Source organism: Scyliorhinus canicula, chromosome 3 (assembly GCF_902713615.1).
Source record: "Scyliorhinus canicula chromosome 3, sScyCan1.1, whole genome shotgun sequence".
NCBI lineage: Eukaryota > Metazoa > Chordata > Chondrichthyes > Carcharhiniformes > Scyliorhinidae > Scyliorhinus > Scyliorhinus canicula.
The window spans coordinates 261372225-261387624 of NC_052148.1; the positions used below are offsets into that span (position 1 = coordinate 261372225).

General features: G+C 45.7%; 1 protein-coding gene across 1 annotated transcript in view; it reads left to right on the top strand.

Annotated features, from left to right (window-relative positions):
- Positions 1-15400, top strand: part of papss1 (3'-phosphoadenosine 5'-phosphosulfate synthase 1) — a 69191-nt gene that overhangs the window by 10899 nt on the left and 42892 nt on the right. The window contains exons 4-6 of the mRNA XM_038792987.1: positions 871-1009; positions 6934-7052; positions 9682-9795. Coding sequence (XP_038648915.1) covers positions 871-1009; positions 6934-7052; positions 9682-9795 — 372 coding nt within the window. The remainder of the gene's footprint in view (positions 1-870; positions 1010-6933; positions 7053-9681; positions 9796-15400) is intronic.

The window sequence follows — 15400 nt, forward strand, 5'->3', positions numbered from 1 at the left end:
TTGTTATCTCATCACCACCTCTTATTACACTCATGTGTTTATTTCCTCTCCCCCCCATTCCAAAAGCCAATTTGAGGGCAAACTTTTAACTCACTTCTATAAAAGTAGCTCCTGAAAGTATTTTCCACTCTTCTCTGTCCTGCAGGTTTTCAGGCACCCTCCTGTTCTATTTTCCCTGCCTATTTCTCTTTGTGAATTGTCATGGCACCGTTTTTATGAACGCAAGATGTGTATGTGCAAAATTCAAGCTTTTAAACAAGTTACTGATGCCTGTGGATTGACACACAGCATCATTTTCCCCGAGAAGATGTGTGCAACCTGCGCAAATCACCATGTGAGAGCTGAGTTCTAAATCTTAGAATATCAGGGAGGTGCCAAGCTTTTCTTAATTGGAGCTTGCCACCTCGATCATCTTCGTGCATAAATCAGTGACTGACTGGTTCTTGAGCAGGAGCCCGGGTGTCTCGAGTGTCTTTTCAGAGGGTGGAGCAGTGGTTATCATTGCTGCCTCACGGCGCCGAGGTCCCAGGCTTGATCCCGCTCTAGGTCACTGTCCGTGTGGAGTTTGCATGGTCTCCCTGTATTGGTGTGGGTTTCGCCCCCACAACCCAAATTAATTGAGTTCTCTAAATTTATTTTTAAAAGTGTAATTTCAGGAAGGGAAACTGAAAACCTGATACAGAGAGAGTGAGAAAATAGGTATAATTAGTAAAACAACAAAATAATCTGAAGACAAGAGTTACATAATTGTGTTTTTTTCTCTCTCTCTTTCGCCATTGTTGTTTTTATTCAAGTTCTAATTATATCGTTGTTGGGGTGGACGTTGCTGATGTTTCTCATCTTTCATATCTAAGCTTTCACTTTTGGCAGGATCGGAAGAATGGCAGAACTATTCACGAAACCGCTGGTCTGCCATTTTTTGAAATATTTGTTGATGCGCCTCTGCACGTTTGTGAGGAAAGAGACGTGAAGGGACTGTACAAAAAAGCCAGAGCTGGTGAAATAAAAGGTAAATGTCGTGAGAGTACAAAGGGGCTTTTTGATGGGTATAGAACATGCACGGTGGGGGGTAGTAGGGTGGTATAAGTACCTTAAGCAGCTTGTGGAAGACATGATCATATTTCTTTCAACTTTATTTTGGGGGAATAAAATGTTCACGCTAATCACATTGATTTTCTGAATGGACCCTGAATAGCTAATGGTCACGAGTTCAGAATTTCACCATTCTGTCTGTCCCCTGCCCACTCCGCTGAATTTGGGATCTGGGCATTTAATATCCGGCCATTCCCTGGTCAGTACAGAAGGCCATTTGGCCCATTGTGACAGCGGCAGCTCTTTAAAAGAGTTCTCTAAGAATTAACCCCCCCCAACTTTCCTATAACCCAGCAATCTTTTCCTTTTCAGACATGTATCTGATTCCACTTTGAAAGTTGTTGTTGAATCTACTTGCACTGCCCTTTCACACAGTGCATTCCAGACCATCATAATTTGCGGTTCAAACAAAATTCTCCTAACCTTGCCTCTAGTTCTTTTACCAATTATCTTAAATCACTGCCATCAGTTTTTACAGAGTAACTGTTCAGGTGCTTCTGGTATATACAAACAAGTTTGTTTCTTATTTGCAATGCTTTTTACATGAGGTCCCCCCCCCCCCCCCCCCCCCCACTTTCCCTCGCGGGTAGTTTAGTTTTCCTCTTGGTCTTGCCGTCTGCCCTGGGCGACATGTACTGTGCTCCGCTTTTTTCTGTTGAGGCTCTTAGTTTTTATTGTCGGGACGAGGCCCTGTGTGGAACCCCCCCTCCCACCCCTGTCCTTCGCTCTGTGCTTCCCTTGGACCCCCCCGCATCTTTCTCTTGTGTGTGCCTTCCCTCTCTCTTATCCCCCCCCCCCCCCCCAACCCCACCCTCTTCTTAGTTGCTGTTGGCCTTCAATAAGTCTTGCAACAGGCTGATGAATGCCCCCGATGCTTTGTGGAAACCTTCGTCCGGCCCTTGGATGGTGTACTTGATCTTCTCCAGTGGCAAAATTCTGCCAGGTCTGCCAGCCAGTCTGCAGCTGTGGGTGGTGCTGCCGATCACCAGCCGAACAGGATTTTCTATCGTGTGATTTGGGAAGCAAAAGCCAGGCCGTCGGTCCTCTCTCCCACATGTAGTTCTGGCTGGTCTGATATCCCGAAGACTGCCACACTCTGGTACGGCTTCACCCATACCCCCACAACCTTGGACATCGCCTCGAAGAAGTCTGTCCAGAACCTGACAAGTCTGGGACAGGCCCAGAACATGTGGGTGTGGTTGGCCAGGTCTCCCTCCCACTATTCACAATTGTCCTGTACCTCCTGGAAGAACCTGCTCATTAGACTTCTCCAAGGCGGTCTTCAGGACACGCGACAATGCAGAATTGCCGAGCAAAAACTTATAGCTAAGTTCCGCATGCATGAATGCGGCCTCAACCGGGATCTTGGATTCATGTCTCATTACATCCACCCCCCACCATCTGGCCTGGACTTGCCAAATCCTACCAACTGTTCTGGCTTGAGACAATTCACACCTCTTTAACCTGTGATTATCCCTCTCCCTGGATCTGTAATGATTTGATTACCTGCAAATGCTCGCATTCCAAGCATTGTCCAGCATCTCTGACTTTGTCTATATAAATGTTTCTGGAACATACCTCTCCATTCACCTGAGGAAGGAGCTGCACTCCGAAAGCTCGTGTTTGAAACAAACCTGTTGGACTTTAACCTGGTGTTGTAAGACTCCTTACTGTGCTCACCCCAGTCCAACGCCGGCATCTCCACATTAGGGTTCTGGTTAGATGGGCTCTGTGCACCACTTTAAACTGCATGAGGCTTAGCCTAGTGCAGGAGGAGGAGGAGTTGGCCTTCCTCAGTGCTTCGCTCCAGAGTCCCCGACCCACTTGCGTCCCCAATTCATCCTCCCATTTCCGTCTGGCTTTGTCCAGTGGTAGTCTTGCCCTGTCCACATTTTCAGTGTGGCTACCACCACTGGGCTGGATATGTACGTTGATAGGGGAGTTGGGAGCGCTGTCGTGGTGAGAGCTTGGAGGGTGTTCCCTTGCAGGAGGAGGACTCCAGCCTCGTCCATTCCATGTTCAGTTCTCATATCCATTCCCTCACCCCCTCATCTGTAGCCGCCCAGTGGTAGTACAGTAGATTTGACAAGGCCAGACCGCCATTTTTTTCCTCCTTTGCAGTGCCGATTTAAGGATCCTTGGTTTCCTATGCCCCCCCTCACCCCCAACACACACACACACACACACACACACACACCCATACCCATACAAGCAACATAATTGTTTTATCTACTTTGTGGAAATAGGCCTTGAGGATGAAGATCGGTGTGGATCTTAACAGGAAGAGGAACCTCGGCAGTACGTTCATTTTGATCGTCTTCACTTTCCCCGCCAGGGAAAGTGGGAGCGCGTCCCATCTCTGTAGGTCCTTCTTAACTTCCAATGCCAGACTGGTCAGGTTCCACTTGTGAATCCGTATCTCGTCATGGGCTATCTGGATCCCCACGTAGCGGAATTTGTTTTGGGCTATTTTGAATGGTAGTCCTTCCACCTCTGTTCCTCCCCCATTCGGGTTCATCAGGAATGCCTTGCTCTTGCCCAGGTGGTGTTTGTAGCCCGAGAAGTCTCCAAACTCTTTCAGAACGTGCATGATTGCTATCAGGCCATTCTGTGGGTTCGAGATATGTGGAGGCAGGTCATCCGCATAGAGCTGCACTCTGTACTCTCTGCCCCCTCTTTGTATGCCCTTTTCGTCTCTTGCAGAGCGATCGCCAGGGGTTTGATTGCCAGGACTGTGGCATCCCTGCCTTGTGCCTCTGTGTAGCTGGAAGAATTCAAAGCTGGTGGTTTTGGTACGAATGCTTGCCCTGGGGCCGTTGTACAGTAGTTTCACCCATGAGGTGAACCCCATCCCTAGCCCAAACCGCTCCAGTATCTCAATGAGGTACTTACTTCCATTCGACTCTGTCGAAGGCCCTTTCTGTGTTCTCTCACCGAATGGGGTCATTATTACATTCAGCAGCCGCCTGATATTCGCAGTTAGCTGTCTACCCTTGACAATGCCCGTCTGGTCCTCTGTGACCAGCTCAGGTACGTAAATCTCATGTTAACCTCTATTCTTAAGATTTGATGTGTATTTTTAAAATTCAAGAGATGAAACTAAAGTTTAAGGCATATTCAAAACCCATTCATTATCAAGTGGCTTGTGGCAATCAACAAAGATTTGGTAGAAATTAAAATATGAGTGATTAACAAAAGTCAGATGCATATATTAGAAACGTAACACCAGCTAGTTATCTAGTCACTCATCTCAATTGCTAGCTCTTGAGTGCATGCAAATTATCTGCTGAGTTTGTACATGTAACGGTGACAGCATTTTAAAATGCATTTGGATATGCATTGCCTTAGGTAGGACATCCTGAGGAATTAATGAGTCACTCTTTAAATGTCGATTGGTTTTTTTCGGGTGTGCAGTTATATAATCTTAGAGTCTGCTTAGTCTGATTGTTGTTGCGAAAGTCCCACTTCAGAATCAGCTCTCGACCACAGCCTGATTCTTGAAGTTCTTGTGCCCGGCAAGGGTTTGTGTGTGGCTGCTCACTCCTGGCAGTCTGGTGGATTAAATGGGTGGGTAGCTGTTGCGGATCTGAATTTATAAAACAGCGAGCATCTTTGAGGGATAGGGAATATGAGACTTATCCCGAACCTTGTGGCAATCTGCAAATCTTAAACCTTCCATGTGCTCCTTAATTTTAAAAAAAAATTAGAAAGTCAGAATGTTCTTGCTGAACATCACTTTGCTGTATCACTTCTAGTGGGGTCGGTTTAGCTCACTTGGCTAGACAGCTGGTTTGTGGTGCCGAGCAAGCCAGCATCACTGATTCAATTCCCATACCGGCTGAGGTTATTCATGAACGCCCGTCTCAATCTTACCCCTCACCTGAGGTGTGGTGATCCTCAGGTTAAATCACCAGCAGTCAGCTCTCCAATGGTCATCTGGGACTGGGACAACTTCACTTCTAGATCATTTACTTGTGGGATCATAAATGTAAATAATGGGCTGAGTTGCCTACTGTGCTGTGTGTTCTTTGGCAAAATTTCAAATTATAGAAAAAAGAAAGACTTCTCAGTACCACTAGATGTCTCAGAGCAATTTATAGCCAATGAAGTACTTTTTGAAGTGTAATCACTTATAATGTTGGAAATGCAGCAGCCAATTTGCGCACAACAAGCTCCCACAAACAGCAATGTGAAAATTACCAGATAATCTTGTTCTTTGTGCTGTTGATTGAGGAATAAATATTAGCTAGGACACAGAGACCAACTCTCCTGCTGTTCTCCGAAGTAGCCGCGTGGGATCTTTTGCACCTACCCGAACAGGCAGATGGGACCTGGGCTTAGTATCTCACCTGGAAGACAGCACCTCTGTCAGAGCAGCGCTCCATTTGTACTGTGCTGGAGTGTCAGCCTCGATCTTTGTGTCCAGGCCCTGGAGAGGACTTTTGAACCTGGAACTTTGTGGCAGGAAGGCGAGAGTGCCACTCACTGAACCATGGCTGACAGGCCTAGACCAGATAAGGTGACTTCATGACTTGCCTTTAGTTAATCTTCAGATGTATGGATTTAAGCTTCTTGTCTGCTACATACAGTGACAGAAGGCCATATGATGAAAGGCACGTGTGTTCATTATTCAAAACATTTGCAGATTGGTTTTACTGATATGATAAAGAACATTAGTGTGTGGGGAAAAATTGCAGTAAAGATTTCCAGTGATTATGATTCATTTAATGTGGCGCAAGATTGAACTCCCTTTGGTAATCCTTACAAATAATAGTGGAAGTGAGAAGTATCCCTTGGAAAGTGTGATGTAATTGCTCCCGATATGTTTATCGACTTAACCGTTAAATATGTTTTACATGTGTCCATTCACGTATGTTTTGGCTGAAGCTCCAGTCTCCAAGTCTATCATATCTATTTCTTCTGGTGGCTCAGTGTCAGATATTGTTTAATAATGCACTTATGAAACATAGAACAGTACTGCACAAAACAGGCCCTTCGGCCCTCGATGTTGTGCCGAGCAATGATCACCCTACTCAAACCCACGTATCCACCCTATACCCGTAACCCAACAACCCCCCACCCCACCCCCCCCCCCCCCCCCCCCCCCCCCCCCCCCCCCCCCACCCACCTTACTTTTTAGGATACTACGGGCAATTTAACATGGCCAATCCACCTAACCCGCACATCTTTGGGATGTTTCACTGCAAATTCAAGTTGTTGCTTTTATGATTAGTAAAGGTTGTTTTTCCCTTTGAGTTTCCTCTCCTTTTTTCTGTCCAGTGGTAGTGTTATTGTCACTAGTCTAGCAGTCCAGATACCCACGGTAATGCCCTGTGGACCCAGGTTTGAATCCCACAACAGTAGATGATGAAATTTGAATTCATGAAAAGAAATCTGGAGTTAAAGGAAGGAAATCTGCCTCTTACCCGGTCTGGCCTTCACTCATGTTGGAGTCAGGTTCTGTTGGCGGCCTTCTCCTGCTTCTGCCAGCTGGATTACTTGTTCACTGGGAGAGTTGAGAAGCATCTCAGCTGATGCAGATTCTACATTCATTTGCACATATGCGTATATTCCACTTGGAAAACATTCAGAAATGTTGGCTGATTATATTTTCTCCCACCTCACCTGAGAGTGAGGAAGGAGACTTCCACTCCTAGCTACTATTGGCCATACTGGAATCGGGTAACCCACCACAGAAAAATTAGTAAACCATTAGTCTGTGAATTCCATACTGGTAGCACTGTTTTAAAAATGTTCTAGTAAGTTAGGTGACAAAATCCTTTTGTTAAATTGCACAATTAGTTATTGGCTAAAGAACACATTACCTTTATCATCTTATAGGGTTCACCGGTATTGATTCAGAGTACGAGAAACCAGAAGCTCCTGAGCTAGTGTTGAAGACCGATGTCTGTTCTGTAAATGAATGTGTCCAGCAAGTGATTGAACTGCTCCAAGAGAGGGTAAGGGTTCACCTGTGTCCTGAATCACAATGTCTTTTGTACAGTATTGGGTTTGTTAGGATTGTAGGGGATTGGTGGATATCTCAAAGTGCAACGTTGGCAGTGGTAACCCTGAAGTAAATTTCCTGGTTTCACAAAATCAAGCAGCCCAAGGAAACCTCACCGCACCTCAACAAATCCTGCTTAAGCCAGAAGCAAAATACTGTGGGAGCTGGAAATCTGAAATAAAAACTGAAAATTATGGAAATACTCAGCAGGGCAGGTCCATCTGTGGAGGGAGAAGCAGTTATTTCTGGCAAATGATCTTTCTGTTCAGATGAAAGGTCATCGACCTGAAACTTTAGCTCTTTACCTCTTTCCACAGTAGTTTCTAAAGTAGTTTCAGTAAGCCAAGTTTGTCACATGGGCTCTTTGGAAATAAAATAAATAAATAATCATTATTGTCACAAGTAGGCTTACATTAACACTGCAATGAAGTTACTCTGAAAAGCCCCTAGTCGTCACATTCCGGCGTCTGTTTGACGCACGGAGGGAGAATTCAGAATTCTCAGCTCGTATGGGAATTGAACATTCTGCATCACAAACCAGCTGTCTAGCCCACTGAGCTAAACCAGCTATATGGTGCCTATAAGTGGTAGGTACAGCACAAAAGTACATTGGCTAACTCTGTGCAACTGTGAACCTATTAATCTTCCTTCAGTACTTTGTATAAACGTGAAGAAAGCCATCATGATTAACTTGTAAATACTCGCCGACATGGATTCAGAGGGAACAACCCTTTTTGGAGGAAGTGATATCCAAATTGACTTTTTTAAAAAAACAGTGTAATTCTTGGGACGTGAAGTCACTGGCAAAGCTGGCATTTATTGCCCATACTTAACCCAAAGAGATGGTAGTGCACCGCTTTTTCGAACTGTTAGCAGTTTAAAAGAAATTAGTATACTTGTATTTGTATTATGCTCTTCACAACTTCAGGGTGCTCCAAGACAACTGTGGCTTCCATTGCCATTCCATAGATCTCAGCACATAGGTGGACACTCCAGTTCGATGCGGAGGTGTGTTGTGGACAAATTGTCGGTCGAGCTTCTTGCATTGCAGCAGTGACTCGCTACAAAAAAAAATACTCAAGTGACTACGAATCCCTTTGGGGTGTCCTTAGGAAGTGAGAGGTACCATATAAGTGCAATTCCTTTTATTGTTAGGTAGTAAGGAAAGACCGGTCATGTTTTTGAAACAATCTAGTGACACTGTTTACCTGAGGTCCCGTGCCAGCATAGTCTTTATTACGTCTTTTCCAATTTGGCAAAGCAGGATCAGGGGTAAGCCATTCAGCCCTTCCATCCAGTTCTACCATTCTGCCCGATCATGGCCAATCTGCACCTCAACTCTATTTGGCCCAGATTGCTTGACACCCATGCCCCCTTAAGTTTTTTTCTTTGTGCAAGCTGTTTATCTCAGTGGCAGAGCCTTTAATTTTTGGAGGGATGTTTGTGGAAGCGCATTATCTTAAAGGGGACAGCTTATGCCGTATCTTCCAGATTGTGCGGCTGACGGGAAGCATTGTTTGATGTACTTTGCCTAACGAAAATCTGCTGATCTTTCTCTGGGTAAATTTCAATTGACCTGGAATCTACAACCTGATGGGGGAAGGGTTCCAGATTTCCACTACGCTTTCTGTGTAAAAAATATTTCTGACCCTAATTGTAAGATCGTGCCCTTTTTTTTTTCTGGATTCCTCCACCACCCCACCCCCCGACCTTCTGAATTCTCAGGAATAACTGACCTGCAGTAGTGTGCGTTTAAAGAAAAAATAAGCAGGATGTTGCAAGTTTGAAAATGGAGAATTTCTGTCCACTTTTGGAGAAGCATTTCAGTTACTACTTCTGCCATCTGGCCACAAGGTCCAGTTTATATATAGTAAATGGGAACTTAACACCAAATCTTCAAGACTGCTCATGTGTGATTTATAAAGTGGATTTTTTTTTTAAAGCAAGCAGTGAATTCTCTGCAGTCTCTACTCCTGTCATCACTTTGTGGAGATATTTATTTTGTTAACTAGCAACGCCAGGACGGGAAAACTCTGTGTCTGCACCTACTGGATAACAAAGTGACGTTAGCTTGTGGTTTACCACCCAGACCCCCAAAAATGAGCGTTATTTTTTAATCGACGCTTCAAACAGATGTTTTAAATAGAGCTCTTCACGGAGGTCTGCGTGGTTGTGATTTTGTTTTATTTCCGTTGAGGTTGACCATGAATTTGGCTATGGTTTATGGAGTAATCATTTTTGTGCAGTCACCTTAATGGTAGATTAAAGCACCTCCTTGCACAGACCTCCTGTGAATTGTCATGTATTTCATTGATGAAATATACCCCTTTAATCCCGTATTTGTAATAAAATGGTTTAATTAACTCTGGAATCAATTGACTTTCATTCTGACCATGTTGCTTTTACAGATTATAAACACAAGATGGCATTCCAGGACCAAGCTTTTAATTCTTCCCCCTCATCTCCTCTGTAGGATGCCTCCATTGCAATGAAAATTAGCTTAAATTTGCCCACAGTTGACCAATGGTCCAGTGTTGTCAATAAATTGAATCTTTGAGGGTTTTATTCATTGTTTCAAACAGGACATTGTCCCTGTGGATGCGTATGCTGAGATAAAGGAACTGTTCGTCCCGGAAAACAAGGTTGATCTAGCCAGAGCCGATGCAGACACTTTGCCAGCCCTGGAAATTAATAAGGTATGAGCTTTTATTTTCCCCCTCATAACCGCTTTGAACTGTGGAAGACAGGTCACTGTCCGTGTGGAGTTTGCGCATTCTCCCCGTGCCTGCGTGGGTCTCGGCCCACAACCCAAAAGGATGTGCAGGGTAGGTGAATTGGCTGTGCTAAATTGCTCCTTAATTGGGGAAAAAAGAATCGGGCACTCTAAATTTTCAATAAAGGATTCCAGCTCTCAAGATCTAGGTTGACCTTAACGTTGGAGGCGTTATCTTTCAGGGCCCCTGTTTGCCACTGGAGGTGGATGTTAAAGATCCCAAGGCAGTATTTGTAAAAAGTCCGTCTACTGACCAATATTCAACCCTCACCCAGTGGTACTAAAATATCCCCTACTGCACCTTACCAGTCTGTCACTCACTGAGTGAACCTTTAAATGATGAGTACTGCATGAATGCAAATATTATTTCACATTGTTGAGATTGGCATTGTTTGGTTTACGCGTACTTACTAATTAGGTATGTTCTGGTTTACACCGTACTGGCTCCAGAAGACAATTCACCTGAGGAAGGAGCAGTGCTCCGAAAGCTCGTGTTTGAAACAAACCTATTGGACTTTAACCTGGTGTTGTAAGACTTCTTACTGTGCTCACCCCAGTCCAACGCCGGCATCTCCACATCCAGAAGACAAGATCATCCTGTGTTTTACTCAATGTTCCTAACTGAACTAAACCAGTCTTGTTTTTTGCGCAGCAGTTTCAAAACACTTAATTGCCAGCAACATGCTTCGTAGGTTTCAGGAAATAATCTTGTACATGATGAGCATGTTGCATATTAAACAGGATGCAGTAGTGTGAATCATTGTGGCAGGTTGCTGAGTGGTAGAAGGTTGTGGGTTTCAGGATCTAGTCCGGGACTTCAGCACATAATCGAGGCCTGCCCTCCTGTGCCGTACTGAGGGAGTGCTCCATTGACGGGAGAACAGTCTCGGGTGGATGTAAGAGATCACATGGTTCTATTTGAAAAAAGATCAGCAAGTTCTCCCGGGCGGTCTGGCCAATATTTATTTAACTCTTCAAAAATATTTTAGCTGGCTATTTGCCATGCTCCAGGGTCCCAGGTTCGATTCCCAGCTGGGTCACTGTCTGTGCGGAGTCTGCACGTCCCCCCCGTGTGTGCGTGAGTTTCCTCCGGGTGCTCCGGTTTCCTCCCACAGTCCAAAGATGTGCAGGTTAGGTGGATTGGCCATGCTAAATTGCCCGTAGTGTCCTAAAAAGTAAGGTTAAGGGGGGGTTGTTGGGTTACGGGTATAGGGTGGATACGTGGGTTTGAGTAGGGTGATCATGGCTCGGCACAACATCGAGGGCCGAAGGGCCTGTTCTGTGCTGTACTGTTCTATGTTCTATGATCTTTGTGAGAACTGACTGCGCAAAATGACTGCTACATTTCCCTGTGCAATAATTGCAACTACACTTCAAAAGTAGTTCATAGGCTGTGAAGCCAATTGAGAAGTCCTGTGGATGCGTAAGGCACTATATAAATGCGGGGCTTTTCTTCCATTGAAGTGGAACTTGACTTCTCAATTCAAATGCATTTTTTTGAGGTGTGTTCATTGGGGAGTTGTCGCGCATCTTTGTTGACATCAAGTCTGCTTTGCACCATAATCATGTAATAAGCCTAAAAGCTGTGATATTTATAGTTTTATTAGAGGCATTAACCCATTTAAAATAGATTACCAGATTAATATTGCAATGCAGTGAGCATTAATGGTTAGGTGGAGTGGCCATGCAAAATAGTTCCATAGTGTCCAGGAACATAGAGGTTAGGTTATGAGGATAGGGTGGGGAGTGGGCCTAAGTAGCGTGTCCTTTCAGGGGGTCGGTGCAGACTCAATGGGCCAAATGGCCTCCTTCTGCACTGTGGGAATTCTAAGATTCGATGATTCTCATGCAAATATCATGAAAGCTAATTCCTGGCTTTGCACTCACACAACGAGGTCAGAATCCAGTAGCAGATGGATAGATTGAGATGGCTCCTGAGTAAACTGCTCGCAACCCAAGGTTTTATGCAAAGTTCAGGCTCAAATACACTGATTCTTTTTTTTTTTGCCACCCCCACCCTCCTCAATCAAACCCCAAAATTCCAGGAATGTGCTGCCTCAATGAAACTGTGGGTGCTTCTTTGTAGCAAACTGAACGTTTCAGTGATGCTGTTTGCAGTGGTAATAGCGATGCCTATTCTTTCAGTACTTTTTAATGTAAAACTGCAAAGATTTAGAATCCTAATTCTGTTAGTTGAGTTGTTCCCTCACCCCACCAACTAAAGTGAGCCCACGGAGAAAGAGAGCACATTTTCCAGGGTAAGAACAGTTTAAGGACTTGTGTTTTATTATTTGTTTGTGTGTTTACGCCACAGCACATGCCTGGCTTGATGAGCTTTAAGTATGAGAAAGATGTTGATTATATATAATTTATTTCACAGATAGTTACTGTTCCTTTTGCATATAGTTGCATTTTAAACAAATGCTCAACTCCGAATCCCCTACTCTAACACTCCCTCCTACTGGCACCCCAGGGAAGATGGCTAATTTTAAGTCCCCTCAGAGAATCCGGGTCTGCAACTCATTTAAATTACAGTAAATAACAAGTGTGCTGGAGCCTGTCTCGCTGGCTCCCAGACTGAGCTATAGCTGCTGCCGTCGTCATTGGCTGTTCTGTCCCTGTACTTTGCCAACAACTAGAGTAGTGTTTCAAATTAGTAAGTGAATTTACTAACAGATGGACTAGTGTACTGCACATACACCCTTTAAAGAACAAAAGTAAGAAAAGTTTATTCCAGTTGCTAAGAAATCAGAAAACAACCAAAGGTTGAATTGCAGAACTTACTTAATTATTCCTTACAGTTAATGGGGAAGGAAAGAATGCTTCCAAATAAGGGAAAAGTTGGAAATTTAACTTCCATTTTTCAGCCATCCTTCAGGAAACATCACTCTTCCTGGAAATCCTTGAGTGAAGGTCTGCTTCCTTCCAGGCCAGTGCAGCAATATAGACTACTGTGATTGTCCCTGGACGAGGACTGTTTGCCACCAGTGAGAGAAATAGCTTCAAACTCCTCTAATATACATAGTCCAAGGCCAGAATAGGGCCTGCTGATTTATTTTGCCTGCCCATCCAGGGACCATCAATTTGTCCCAGTGTCCTGACTAGTACTTATCTCTTAATAAAAGTCACTGGGTACAGACTATCTGGTTGTTTATCCCATTGCAGCTTGTGGGAATTTGCAATATGTAAATTGGCCGCTGTAGTTGTATATGATGACTTTACTTAGTAATAAATTGGCTTTGAAGTGCTTTTGGGTACCCTGAGAATGTGCAACGGCTTGATGAACACTGTACACATGTTTTCTTTTTCTTTGTTGCAATACCCAGAGGGACCATTAATGGTTAAAGTAATTTGAAATTTCAGTTATTACCCAAAAAAATTATGCCAGATTTAAAGTTTTAAACAAAAAAATTACTGTCCAAAATTAAACAAAGCAAGCACTTCAAAATTAACACTATTTTGTAATTAAGTTTTAAACTCTGTTCTACTTTTTGCTTCCACCCAAGAGTTTCCTTATATGTTACAGAATTGAGGGTTCATTCACTTCTCCTGGGACCAAACCAAGGTATGCCACAGCTCTCCGGTATTCACATTGATTCTCCTTAGTGCTCCAGCTATTCTGAAGTTTGAGATTTCAGGGAATCCTTCCACCAGCATTTGGCTAGGCGGCCCTTCAAACTTTCTTTGAGACCTCATGGTTGTAGACTCCTCAGGCTAAATTCTCTCTTGCGAATCCAGCATTGTGCCGTCATGTTGTGTGGGCGACCTGATAGCGAGGTCAGGAGTCTGGGCCTTGTCCGTAACACAATTCCAACAACCCCCCCCCCCCCCCCATTACAGAGACCCCCACCAGTGACCTCCCCACTGTAGAGACCTCTGCCTGGAAGCTAGAGATAAGTCTAGAAAAGACAGTGAGAAAGATCACTGCTTTAAAACTCACCTGTGCCCTACACCTTCTGGCTCAGGCAGAGGAAGCGGCACCTGTAAATTCTTAGAATGCGAAAATGACATCGGCTGGATTTAGCTATGATTGACAATTGATGGACCACATCAAATGCAGTTGTGCTTTCTGCAGAGAAAAAGAGGCACTGAGAACACTTAACCACGTTTGATGTGGTACAAGAGCTGTCAATCATTGCTAGATGTTTCTAAACATTGTGGTTAGTTCACACCTGGGTACTTGAGATCCATCCAAAAGTGAAGGTAAATAAAATTAAACAATCCAGACAGCTGGCTATATGGAAGCTGTCAATTGCAGCATAATAAAACAAATTTCCCATTGATGTGAATGAAAGCCTTGCAGATCAAAGATCTGAGGGGCATTATTCCCAGCTGATGTGTTTTTTGTTTTCTAGGAATTATGAGGATTTTGATCTCTGGTGGAGTGGTTTCTCTGGTGGGGAGTCTGTCAGTCAGGGATGGGAGGTCTGTCTTGGTGGAGGGGTGCAGTCTGTCTGGGGGAGGCTGTCTGTGGGGGGGGGGGGTGGAGTTTGTCTGAGGGGGGGGGAAGGTGTGTCTTGAGGGGGTAAGGTGTGTCTTGAGGGGGGTAAGGTGTGTCTTGAGGGGGGTAAGGTGTGTCTTGAGGGGGGTAAGGTGTGTCTTGAGGGGGGGAAGGTGTGTCTTGAGGGGGGGGGGAGGGGTGTCTTGAGGGGGGGGAAGGGGTGTCTTGGGGGGGGGGGGAAGGTGTGTCTTGAGGGGGGGGAAGGTGTGTCTTGGGGGGGGGGGAAGGTGTGTCTTGGGAGGGGGGAAGGTGTGTCTTGGGAGGGGGGAAGGTGTGTCTTGGGAGGGGGGAAGGTGTGTCTTGGGAGGGGGGAAGGTGTGTCTTGGGGGGGGAAGGTGTGTCTTGGGGGGGGGAAGATGTGTCTTGGGGGGGGGAGAAGGTGTGTCTTGGGGGGGGGGAAGGTGTGTCTTGGGGGGGAAGGTGTGTCTTGGGGGGGGGGAAGGTGGGTCTTGGGGGGGGAAGGTGTGTCTTGGGGGGGAGGTGTGTCTTGGGGGCAGGGGGAAGGTGTGTCTTGGGGGCAGGGGGAAGGTGTGTCTTGGGGGGGGGGGGTGTGTCTTGGGGGGGGGGAAAGGTGTGTCTTGGGGGGGGGGAAGGTGTGTCTTGGGGGGGGGGGGGAAGGTGTGTCTTGGGGGGGGGAAGGTGTGTCTTGGGGGGGGAAGGTGTGTCTTGGGGGGGGGGGAAGGTGTGTCTTGGGGGGGGGGAAGGTGTGTCTTGGGGGGGGGGGAAGGTGTGTCTTGGGGGGGGAAGGTGTGTCTTGGGGGGGGAAGGTGTGTCTTGGGGGGGGGGAAGGTGTGTCTTGGGGGGGGGGGAAGGTGTGTCTTGGGGGGGGGGGAGGGAAGGTGTGTCTTGGGGGGGAAGGTGTGTCTTGGGGAGGGGGGGAAGGTGTGTCTTGAGGAGGGGGGGAAGGTGTGTCTGACGGGGGAGGTATGTCGGGGGTGGAAGGGTGTGTCTAGTGGGGTTCTCAGTTGTGGGGGGGGTTTCTAATGGGGATGTGCCCTCTGATACTGTTTGAGGGCAACTCCCTGAA